Source organism: Rissa tridactyla, chromosome 6 (assembly GCF_028500815.1).
Source record: "Rissa tridactyla isolate bRisTri1 chromosome 6, bRisTri1.patW.cur.20221130, whole genome shotgun sequence".
Lineage (NCBI taxonomy): Eukaryota > Metazoa > Chordata > Aves > Charadriiformes > Laridae > Rissa > Rissa tridactyla.
In genome coordinates, this window is record NC_071471.1 from 741,961 (window position 1) to 754,194 (window position 12,234).

General features: G+C 54.3%; 1 protein-coding gene across 8 annotated transcripts in view; it reads left to right on the forward strand.

Moving 5' to 3' along the window:
• Window positions 1–12,234, forward strand: part of DVL3 (dishevelled segment polarity protein 3) — a 35,532-nt gene that overhangs the window by 19,320 nt on the left and 3,978 nt on the right. For 2 of the 8 annotated variants that reach the window (XM_054205912.1, XM_054205913.1), the window contains exons 2-13: window positions 504–573; window positions 7,077–7,198; window positions 7,606–7,712; window positions 8,322–8,457; window positions 8,727–8,820; window positions 9,223–9,292; window positions 9,587–9,726; window positions 9,924–10,000; window positions 10,430–10,542; window positions 10,855–10,905; window positions 11,027–11,176; window positions 12,016–12,147. In XM_054205912.1, the coding sequence (XP_054061887.1) occupies window positions 504–573; window positions 7,077–7,198; window positions 7,606–7,712; window positions 8,322–8,457; window positions 8,727–8,820; window positions 9,223–9,292; window positions 9,587–9,726; window positions 9,924–10,000; window positions 10,430–10,542; window positions 10,855–10,905; window positions 11,027–11,176; window positions 12,016–12,147 (1,262 nt within the window). The other 6 variants (XM_054205914.1, XM_054205915.1, XM_054205917.1 and 3 more) reach the window with 4 other exon arrangements.

A 12,234-nucleotide genomic window follows, 5' to 3' on the forward strand; every position in this document is an offset into this window, starting at 1 on the left:
GTGGCACAACTATAAAGCTTGAAGTGATGTTGAAATATTATGTACGTAATTAAAAATCAACAGTAACATTTGGGAGGCAGCAAGTTTAATGTATTTCACTTTCATCTATTAGAAATCTCTGGCATAGATTGTGATTCTTTCAGATCATTATGAAGAGGTTTAAATTATGTATTTCTTTAGAAATAAGCGAACTGGTGAATTTCTTAAGAAATAAGCAAACTGATGGAAATACACATCTGAATTTTTTTTGGGAACTGATTAAAATGTGAATCTGGGCGCAAAACAGCTGGTGCCCACAGGAGAACTTGTTCTGCCCTTCTCTTCCCCCCTCCAGCCCTGTCGTGACTGTGGGCACGGGGAGCTGGAGGGAGCTGCCCATCCTCTCCCTGCCCCGTCCCCGAGCCTGGGCTGCCTGGTGCTGGGTACAAACGCCCGCCTGGGAAAGTCTCCTTTCCCTCTGAAATCCCAGACCCATCTCTGACTGCCTCCTCTCCCCTCTGCAGGGTGGTGAAAGAAGAAATCTCAGATGACAATGCCAAGCTTCCCTGCTTCAATGGCCGGGTGGTGTCGTGGGTAAGCAAGCCCCTTGCTGCGGTATCTCGCTGCCTGTTTCTGCCCTCTCTGAAAGCCACCGCTGGGTTCCATAGTGCCAAGTAAGGCACAGGGACTGCTCCCTGCTGTCGAAGTGCTGACTGCTGATGAAGCTGATGAGCTGGATCACCACGCTCCGTCCGGTCCCTCGGCTGGAGTGGGGGCTGCGTGGTGCTGGGTCCCCTATGCCAGGGACGGTGTGGGATGCCTTTGTGGAGAGCTCACGGTCGCTGAAGCCTGGCAGAGGTGGTGGTCCCAGCCTGTCCTCAGCGTAACCCATGTGCCCCTATGGCAGGGTCAGCTTTCCAAGGAAAGTCCTGCTGCGGTGACTGGCGCAAAGGGCTTAAGTGACTTTAGTGCTGGTGAAGCGGACTGGATTTGGCTGCCCTGAAGACTGAAGGTACTGCCTGGGCAGCTGCAGGACAAGCTTCTCCCTCTGTGCCGTGCCATGCACATGCGCTGTCCCCTTCCTGCATGCCTCCCTCTTTCCCCAAGGGGACCCTCTTTTTTTCTGGGGGGGAGAAGGGTATTCTGTCTCCATAACTAGCCATCCCTTTTTCCCCTGCTGAGCTGCAGTTTGTGCTGATGGGGGTGTGTGGATCTACACCAGGAGCAGAACCGAGACCCAAGTGCCTTTTTCCAGAGGCCACCAAATAGCCCCTAAACAGTGAAAATCCTCAGCAAATAAGGCTAGGTCAGACCTAGTGGTGCTTCTATCCCTGTGCCAAATGGCGAGGCCTCGGCTGGGGGTCCGTCAGGTGGCTGTCTGGGGGGCGGCAGGTGCTGCCGGGTGCTGGCTGGGGAGTGGGCGCAGGCAGGGGTCCTGCCCACAGGCACGGGGCTCCCACACAAAGGGCCAGTGCTGGCTGCCCTCCCTCTAGCGGTTACCCGGCCCTTTGGAAAACAGCCTGTCCGGCCACCGTGTCTGCCGGAGACATCTTCCTGCCCATCCCTTTCCAGCTGCCTTTTCTTTTCACCTGCTTTGTGGGGAGTCCCAGAAGCACCGAACACTTGCCATTGTCCCCCCCCTTTTTTTTTTTTTTTTTCCTTTTCCTTCACCTGGCATGCTTTTCCTTGTGGCCCACGCATCCACGCAGTTGCTGGCTTTCCTTGCAGGGGCTTTCTCAAGTTGCTCAGTGTGTGACATGGATCTGGTGCAGCTCCATCTGATCTGACCAGGGCACCCTGCTGCTGCTCTGGCTCCCTGTGGGGAACATGTGCCTGGAGTTAGCACCATTACCAGCTCTTGTGCACAAAGGTGACGGCAGTCTCGGAGACCTTTATGCAGAGCTGATGATCTCTTTTTCTCTCCGTCGTGAGAGTCTTCCTTGTGTGTGGGTGGTTTGGGGGCTGGGGTGGGTGGGGGGGCACTTGTTTTGCTGCTTCTGCCAGACAGGCTGGGATGAGGCTATTTTAGGAACTTGGTACTAATTTTAGCTAGAGGGAAAGATGGGGGCTTGGATCCAAGTTAATATTTCCTGACAAGTACAAGAGGCAGGAAAAGTGCAGGGTGGTTATCAAAACCTTCCCTGGAGGAAATCCCAGCCCCTGGAGTGTTAGAAGAAAGCAGCATCAGTCCCCCTTCTCAGGAACACCCCCTCTCCTCTCCTCCTCACTGCTGTTTGACAGCTGCCTGCAGCCAGTTCCCTCTGACCAGATCTATTTGCCTGGTCTTGCCTTGATATCTTAGAGCGTGGAGCGTTGTATGGTGATGCTGGCCTCTTCCAGCATCTCACCTCCCCCGTGCTCCCAGGCAGTGGCTGCTAGAGCAGGGATGTGGCCCTTGGGGAGTGGGATGTGTCCTGGGAAGACGAGTCACCGGGAAGGTGTGGGGAGCAGAGCGGAAGCTGAGCCAAGTGCGAGACGAGCTGGTTAGACGGTTGTGAGGGCAGGAGCCGTTGGGCTTGTCCTGGGGCTTGTGGGACGGGCTCTGCAGCTTTTGACACCCCAGGGTGCTTTCTGCCCTGTCTGCTGCCTTGGCTCTGGCTTTTCCGGGGCTGCTCTCTCTTCCTTGCCCCGGCTGCATCCCTGTCTCTGTTCCCAGTGCCTCCCTGGCAGCAGACCTCTTTCCCCCTGTGTTGTGAAGAACCCATGGCAATTTATTGTCATTTAGACAATTATTCTATCACCTGCTGACCCCTCCCCACCTGGGAAGGGGAATTAGGAAAAACAGGGAAACCCAAGGGTTGAAATATAAATAGGTTTAATAGAATAAAACAAAATAGTTAACACTAATAAGACTAAAGAACCAGTATTGATCCCAATGCCAATATAAAATATACAAGGACTATTCCCAGCCCATTCTATCAGCAGAAGCCGTGCACTCCCCGCAGGGACAGCAAATGTGGGACACGGTGAGTGCTGAAGCTTCGGGAGGAAGGGAAGGGCTCGGAGCTCTGGCTCCAGGGCAAGGAGTTCTCGGGATCGGAGCTGTGATAAGAGAGAGAACTTCACAGCAAACTGTCTAATTTATATTGAATGCGATGTTCATGGTATAAAATAACCCTGTTGGCAGCTTAGGTCAAGCGCCCGGGTCTCGCTCCTTCTCGTCCCCACACCTGGTGAGCTTGAAAACACTGAGACCTTGAAACCTGCATATCATAGTTGGCTACAAAGTAAATATTTTTGCAAATTCAGACACTAGAATCTTCTAAAATGCAGTTTTCCTAAGCATTGGAAGAGACCTTACTGACAAGTAAAATTACCAAAAACCAAATTATTTCTGTCGCTCAACCCAGGACACCCTGCCCTGATGATGATCTGTGGGGTCCATCATCCCCTCTATCAAGGTTTCCCCCGTTCTCAAAGGTGGGCAGGGCACAGCTCTGTGTTTCATCAGTGATGCTGGGAAGCGCTCAAGACCTGTGTAAACGGGCATCTGCTCCTGCCTCCATGCAGATGCGGTCTCCTCGCCAGCAAGCAGCTGAGCTGTCTCTGCCTTTACGCTGGGCATTACGGTTTGGGCAGCAGCTGTCAGCTCATTTCCAGCCCATGTTTCATGATCCTTCTGTCCTGACCCAGGGCAGGGGTCAGGGGGCATCCCTCACCTCTGTTCGATCAGGCCTCTCCTGTGATGGCTGATGGCTTGGTTCAAGCGTACAGGTCCTGTCCTGTCCTCTCACCTCCCTGGGCTGGCTCCAGGCTGACCCACAGCCTGTTTGTCTGGGGCAGATCAAGGCCCCACAGATCCTCCCTGACACGGGGAGAGAGCCGACCCCTTATTTGTGCCGTGCAGGGGACAGGTGTGAGCAGATGTGAGAAGCACATTGGAAGGTCCTTAAAGATGGAAATTGATCTTCCCTTGCTCATCAGCTCTATTCTCACAGAATCACAGAATGGTAGGGTTGGAAGGGACTGCTGGAGATCATCTCGTCTAACCCCCCTGCCAGAGCAGGGCACCCAGAGCAGGTGGCACAGGAACGCGTCCAGGCAGGTTTGGAATGTCCCCAGAGACGGAGACTCCACCACCTCTCTGGGCAGCCTGTGCCAGGGCTCTGCCATTCTCAAAGTAAAGAAGTTCCTCCTCAGGTTTAGGTAGAACTTCCTGTGGTCAAGTTTGTGCCTGTTATTTCTTGTCCTGTCACTGGGCACCACTGAGAAGATCCTGGCCCCATCCTCCTGACACCCCCCCTTTAAGTATTTATAAGCGTTGATAAGATTCCCCCTCAGTCATCTTTTTTCCAGACTGAAGAGACCCAAATCCCTCAGCCTTTCCTCATAAGAGAGGTGTTCCAGTCCCCTAATCATCTTGGTAGCTCTCTGCTGCACCCTTTCCAGCAGTTCCCTGTCCCTCTTGAACCGGGGAGCCCAGAACTGGACACAGTACTCCAGGTGCGGCCTCACCAAGGCAGAGTAGAGGGGGAGGATGACCTCCCTCCACCTGCTGGCCACGCTCTTCTTGATGCACCCAAGGATGCCATTGGCCTTCTTGGCCCCAAGGGCCTGTCCCTGGCTCATGGTCATCCCATTGTCCCCCAGGACTCTCAGGTCTCTTTTCACACAGCTGTGCTCCAGCAGGTCAGCCCTAACTTGTCCTGGTGCAGGGGGTTATTCCTCCCCAGGTGCAGCACCCTACACTTGCCCTTATTGAATTTCATAAGGTTTCTCTCTGCCCAACTCTCCAGCCTCTCCAGGTCTCTCTGGATGGTGGCACAGCCTTCTGCTGTGTCAACCACCCCCCCCAGCTTTGTGTCATCAGCGAACTTGATGAGGGTGCACCCTGTCCCTTCATCCAGGTCATTGATGAATATATTGAAGAGGACTGGACCCAGTACTGACCCCTGTGGAACACCACTCCTCACTGACCTCCAACTAGACTCTGTGCCCCTGATCACGGCCCTCTGAGCTCTGTCTTTCAGCCAGTTTTCTATCCACCCCACTGTCCAGTCTCTAATCCATACTTCCTAAGCTTCCCTGTGAGGATGCTGTGGGAGACCGTGTCAAATGCCTTGCTGAAGTCAAGGTAGACAACATCCACTGCCCTCCCCTCATCTGTCCGTCCAGTCATGCCATCATAGAAGGCTATCAGATTAGTCAGACATGATTTCCCCTTGGTGAATCCATGTTGAGTACTTCTGATAGCTTTCTTTTCCTTCACGTGCTTTGAGATGACACCCAGAATGAGCTGTTCCATCATCTTTCCAGGGATGGAGGTGAGGCTGACCAGCCTGTAGTTCCCCGGCTCCTCCTTCTTGCCTTTTTTGAAGACTGGAGTGACATTGGCTTTCCTACAGTCCTCAGGCACCTCGCCTGTTCTCCAGGACCTTTCAAAGATGATGGAGAGCAGCCCGGCAATGACTTCTGCCAGCTCCCTCAGCACTCTCGGGTGCATCCCATCAGGACCCATGGATTTGTGGATATCCAATTGACTTAATTGATCTCTCACTTGATCCTTCTCAACCAAGGGGAAGTCTTCCTCTGTCCAGACTTTCCTTCTTACTTTCTCCAAAGTCTGGGATTTCTGACGGTTGGGCTGAGCAGTAAAGACGGAGGCAAAGAAGGCATTCAGTAACTCCGCATCCTCCATCACCATGGCTGCTGTCTCATTCAACAGCAGGCCCACAACTTCTCTAGTTTTCCTTTTGCCTCCAATATACTTGAAGAAACCCTTCCTGTTGAGCTTGACATCCCTTGCCAGGTTTAATTCCAAGGAGGCCTTGGCTTTTCTCGTTTCGTCCCTGCACGCTCTGGCAGCATTCTTGTAATCTTCCCAAGTGGTCAGTCCCTTCTTCCACTTGAGCTTTTTCAGAAGCTCCCTGCTCAACCATGCAGGTCTGCTGCGTCCCTTGCCTGATTTCTTGCTCTTAGGGATGCACCGATCCTGAGCTTGGAGAAAGTGGTGTTTGATTACCAACCAGCTCTCTTGAGCCCCCCTGCCTTCCAGAGCCCTAGCCCATGGGATCTCTCCAGGCAGTTTCTTGAAGAGGTTAAAGTTAGCCCTCCTGAAGTCCAAGGTTGCAATTTTACTTCTTGTTGTTTTGTGAATACTGCCCGGGATCCTGAACTCTATCCTGTCCCTGGCCAGGGGCAGGAGCTCCTTTCTGGGCCTTGTCACCTCTGCTCTGGGGATTCCTGAATGTCTCTTGCAAGGAAAGGGCTCTTTGTTGCTTTCCTTTCCGGCCCTATTGAGATTAGCCCTGCTCAGTGCAGCTTGAAAGTGGGGAGAGTGCAAACCTGGATGTGGAGCCGTGTTGGGGAAACCACTTTCCATTGAGCTCATTTGAGCAATCCTCTGTTTCATCCCACTAGTGAGCCCATTCCTCCTGGGAGAGGCTTCACCTCATTCCCCAAGCCCTGAAATGGGTGGTTTATCTTAGAGGCAGAGGCGCAGATCTGGACTGCCCCAAAGCATGGCTGGTATAGAGAGTCCCTGGGATTTGACCCTTTCTTTAATTTCCGTGCTAGGGAAAATGTTGAGCCTCCCAGAGGTTGGCTGGAGGTTGTGCCCAAGCCAATTATCCAGGCACAAACTGAAAGTTTGCAAAGTATGCATGGAAGCCAGAAAAAGAGCATGTTGGAGCCTGTTTTGAAGCCACCGTCAGCCCTGAGCTCGGTTGCCCCCAGCTCCTGTGGGCTGGGAAGGTGAAAGTCCTGCTGGGTCCCACAGCTTGGAGGCAGAGCTGTGGAGACTGGTAAAATCAAGAAAAGGAATGACTGGTGGCTGCCTCTTCCAATGTGAGAAGAGCTAGGGAAATCCGCTGCTTGCTACAGGACGATGTCAGTCTCCAAGCAGGGCTGTTGGCCACCCTGACTTCACCACTGGATCAGGAATTCCTGAGCCACAGATAGCCAGCATCTGGGAAGGCGTTGAGGGGGAATGTTGCACCATGCTTGGCCTGTTCCATACCCACTCCTGGGCATCTGCTCTTGTCCACCGTCAGAGATGAGATCCTGGGCCAGGCAGGCTTCTGGCCATCTCATTTGGCTACTCTTGTAAATGTTGTCCCAGTGCCTCATCCATTTCATTCTCCGTCTCGTCCCTCCAGCTGGTCTCTGCAGAGGGTTCCCATTCGGATGCTGGCTCGGTCTGTGCTGATAACCAAACAGAGCTGCCACCCTCCATGGAGCGCACGGGAGGAATCGGAGACTCCAGGCCCCCCTCTTTCCAGTAAGTTATCTGGACACCTGACCTAGTTGTGGAGGGACCCACAGCAACTTTGCTGTAAATCCAGACTAGGGGCTGGGGCACTCTTACCCAAATTGGCAGGGATCACAGCCAGCTAGAGGGGAGGAGGATGGGGCTGGGAGCTGATCCGAAGTGGAGCTGCATCATTCAACAAGCAAGGGCATGCTGAAAATAGTGCAGGGAAGTTGGCAAAGAGCTGGCACAGATCCTCGCAGTCCCTTGCCCTGGACTCACAGATGTGCTGTGGTTGTTCCCCACCGTCTCTGCTCCTGTCTCTCGGGAGGGAGACTGCTGCTGGCTGGAGGCTCGTGCTGGCCAGCACAGAGGTAGAGAGAGCCTGCTTAAGTTGTTTCCTGTTGGACATATTTGCTCTTTTTATCTCATCGCAGCCCTAACACTGGGGGGAGTCGGGAAAACTTGGACAATGAGACAGAGACGGACTCAGTGGTGTCGTCACAAAGGGAACGACCTCGTCGGAAAGATGGGCCCGAGCATGGTGAGTGTTAGTAACATGGCAGGAGCTCCACAGGGCATCGCTGTGGCATGGTGGGGACACCAGCTGCAGACATGGGGCAGCTCTCTCTGCTCTGCAGAACCTTCCCAGCTTAGAAGGGCTGGGATCTGAGGGCTATGGGCTATGTTCAGTGATCTGAGGCCATAGCCTCATATTGGAGGCAGGAGGTAACACCTGTGTTGCATCAGACCTTGGTGTTGAAACCTTTGGGGCAAAGGAAATGTCTCCTGTAGAAGCCTCGAGAGCAGGAGGCAGCAATGCCTCAGTCCTCCTTAGTTGAAAAGCAGTGTGCTGTGGCCTTGCCACTCCGTGCTGCTCCTTGCTCTGCCAAGGAACCAGCCGCAAGTCGTCCACAAGTTTAGCAGCATTTTTCCTAGTGGCCCATCAGCCTCTTCCCCATCCTGTAGTGATAGAAAAGGCATCCCACGGAAGGTGGATCTGATCCCAGGGTGGACTCAGAGCCAGCTGGCTCTCAATGGGATTGTCTGCTGGCCAGATTCATGCTGAGAAGGTTGCTGTGAGCCTTGCATAGGGGAAGGGGTTGTTTCCTTGTGGCCTGTCTCAAGCACGTTGAGTCTTGTCTTTTCATAGCACCCAGGGTGAATGGGACAGTGAAGGGAGAGCGACGCCGAGACCTAGGCGGGTATGAGAGCTCCTCCACACTCATGAGCAGTGAGCTGGAGACCACCAGCTTCTTCGATTCAGATGAAGATGACTCCACCAGCAGGTAAGAGAGCTTAGGTCCTGGAGGCTTCCCCCTGCCTCTCAGCACAGAGAGATACCTTTGCAGGGCACAGTAATCCCAGGCTCCAGTGTCCTTGCTCAGACGTGCCTCTGTCTCAAGTCTCACCCAGCAGCCCCCTCTGCTGTTGTCTGTCCCCCACGTACATGTTCTGCCCCTGCAATCCTTTATTCCCTGTGCCATTTTTGTGGCTCTCTTGCTGCCAGAGCCACCACCCTGGCAGCAGAAGAGCTGACTCTGTTTTTTGCCTCTAGGTTTAGCAGTTCGACAGAGCAAAGCAGTGCTTCCCGTCTAATGAGGAGGCACAAGCGACGCCGGCGGAAACAGAAGGCTCCACGCATTGAGCGGGTACCCAGGGGCTGGGTGTCTGGCGGGGGGGGGCAAGGCAGGGCAAGGTGCGCTGCCTGGTGGATCTCTCCACTCAGTGCGGCAGGGCTGATCAGGGATTTGTCTGTGTTTGCTGTGGGCGCAGCTGGGGACGGGTGGTATTCAAACGCTGAGACTTCATAAAGTGCTGTAAACCGTTCCCAAGCCAATGCAGCCTCAAGAGCTGGGACCACAGACCTTGTCCTGGCTGTGGAGAGGTCATAAGGACTGTGTCTGATGCCCTGCGGCTCCGCAAAGCTCCCAGCGTAAGGCTGGAGTTGTGGGTTGTGGCTGTGGTGCCACAGGGAGCACAAGTGGTGGGAGCTGGGGCTGGGAATGTTACTGAGGCACAGGAGGACATCTCATGTTTCACTTATGTTGCAGTCATCGTCCTTCAGCAGCATCACAGACTCCACCATGTCCCTGAACATCATCACAGTCACACTGAACATGGGTGAGTGGGAGGTGTGCGTGGAGCCTACAGTCCTTCCAGAGCGAGACTGGGTGGCGGAGAGGGAACTGGGGAGGGGGCAAGGACAACACACATGGGGAGGAGTGAGGAGATGGATTCTGTAGTCTCCTGCTTGTCTTGAAGCAGTGGTCTCTCAAGAGTTTCTCTGTGTCCCAGGACATCCCTCTGGGACAGTGGTGCAAGCAACCATTGTTAGCACGTGGTTTGTCTGAGGTTAGGGCTGCTTGTGCCTGCTATTTCGTGGTGTTTTACTTCTTTCTCTTTCCATCCCTGCAGAGAAATACAACTTCCTGGGCATTTCTATTGTGGGACAGAGCAATGAGCGTGGGGATGGAGGCATTTACATTGGCTCCATCATGAAGGGTGGTGCTGTGGCAGCTGACGGCAGGATTGAGCCAGGAGACATGCTTTTGCAGGTACTTCGCGCCCACATATCTCCATCTTTGGGCCTGGGAAAGCAGTAAGAAAAGACCCAGAAGCCTCCCTGCGCGCTTTGGCAGGCTAAACCCAGGAAGCTGCGCTTGGTTGAGGGAAGCTGAGTCACTGCTGAGCTGACTGGGGAGCTCAGCCTCTGGTCACATCTCTGGAACTCACCTCTTTGCGTTGTTTGCAGGTAAATGACATCAACTTCGAGAACATGAGCAACGATGATGCTGTGCGGGTGCTGAGGGAGATTGTGCACAAGCCGGGGTAAGTTCTCAGGTTGTTCCTTACCCCCATGGGCAGCCATACGGTGTGTGCTTGAGGTGTGTGAGTCGTGTCTTCCAGCCACCTCTGCTAGTGGCTCTGCAGAAGCTCAGAACTGATGTTTTTGATGTTGCTTTGATTCCTGGGGTTTCATGCCTGAAGCAAGAATTGCAGCCAATAGAATGGTGGTGAACTGGGGCCTGTGCCCCCTTTTTGTGGGGTTGCTGTGTCATTAGGGTCATCAGCAACCCTCAGCAGGGTCACATCATTTTGTCCATGCCACTAAGGAAATCCAGAGCTAGAAGGGAACGAGGGCACTTGACGGGCAGCTTCTCACTGTCTTGCAGGAGAGAGATAGCACCCAGCATCCACCCGCTGTGCAGGGGTTTGCGCCACTGGGCTCTTGTTCTAACTCTCGCCTTTCTGTTGCAGGCCCATCACCCTGACAGTGGCCAAGTGCTGGGACCCCAGCCCGCGGGGCTGCTTCTCGTTACCCAGGAGTAAGTGGATAGCTGACCCACCCTTAACGCTGGTGCCCAGCTCATGTGAGAGCCCTGCCTTAAGCACTTAACTTGTTGTCTTGTTCTTCCCCTGTGTGTGTGACTCCATGTGGCACTGAATTGGGGTTTGATGGGGTTTCAGCTCTCCTCTTAGGAGGCTGCTATGTCCTATTCCCAGACCAAAATGCCCATAAGCCCAGCCCTCCTTCCCACATCACGCTGGGGACGCGTTTCACTGGGGCAGGGGGGTCACTTGCTCGGGGCGCCAGAGGAAAGAGAAACCCCCCCTTGAGCCATAGGGGGATCTCTCCCTCTGCACCTCTCCTGCTGACCCTCCCTCTCTTCTTTCTCTCCCAGTTGCTCCCCAGCGGATCTGGGCTGGGCCAGACTCTCCATGCTCCGATCCGGGTGAGTCCCGGCAGATACTGGGGATGGAATGGGCTGCGCTGAGTCCCTGTCCCTCCCTAGAGGTTGATTTGATGAGGGGATAATTTCTTATAGCTGCTGACTGACTCTTTCTTCACTGCAGGTGAGCCCATCCGGCCCATTGACCCGGCAGCCTGGGTGTCTCACACGGCAGCGATGACTGGCACCTACCCAGCGTACGGTATGAGTCCATCCATGAGCACAATCACTTCCACCAGCTCCTCCATCACCAGCTCCATCCCAGAGACCGAACGTAAGTCCTTGTGCCTCCGTGCTCCACCCGCTGCACGGCTTCCTCGCCTTCACTGTGCTATAAAGGGAGCAATACATCTGCCTGGGAGCTGCTGGGATGGGCAAGATCTGCCCTGCCAGGGGACTAAGGAGGAGGCAGCTCTCACCAGGCAAGCGCTTGGATCAGTGGGAGTTTTGGCTGGGTGAATTAATACCACCTTTTCTAGCCTTTTACGTAAGGGGAGTTAAAGAGCCCGGGTGCAACCCAGGAGCTGTGGCAGGTGCAGAGGAAAGGCTCAGAGCAGTCAGGGGTTACCGGCTGAGAGTGCCGGAGCAGAGGGAGTCGGCTTGTCCCTGGAGCAGTTTCCCTCCCAGACAGCAGATAGGGCAGGATGGAGGCAACTGGGAGCAAAGAGCCTCACAGTGGGGCAGGGTCCTGCTGAGCACAGGGCTCTTCTGGTTGCTTTCTGAGGGTTTTGGGTGATGGCAGTATACAGAGCCCTGAAGCAAGGGTCTAGAGAGCTGGGGCAAAAGGCCAGGAGTTCGTTGTAAGTTTGTGAGGAGCAGAGAATTCCCTTGCTGGGCTGTGTGGGCTCACTTGGCAACTTTTGGATCTCAGCTGCTTGGGACAGGTTGGAAGGAAGGAGACTCTAGCCTGGGTTTTGCACAAGGTGAAACAGCTGACACGGGAAGGATAACATCGGAAGGCTGGCAGGGGGGGTTACACAGCGTGGGCCCCAAGACTGTCTGCGATGTATTGTTCCCTGGCCCATTCCTCCTGTGTGTGATGCTTCCATGTAGCGCTGTTGTCTTTTCTTTCCCCTCTCATCTCTGCCTCCCTTCCCTTCGTCCACACCACAGGCCTCGATGACTTTCACCTGTCCATCCACAGCGACATGGCCACCATTGTCAAAGCCATGGCCTCACCAGAGTCAGGCCTGGAGGTGCGTGACCGCATGTGGCTGAAGATCACCATCCCCAATGCCTTCATTGGTAAGAGACCGTGCTGCCTGCAGCAGTGGCAGGGAGTGGGGAATGGGCGGCCTGTTTTCCAAGCAGATGCCCACGGGAGCATCTCTG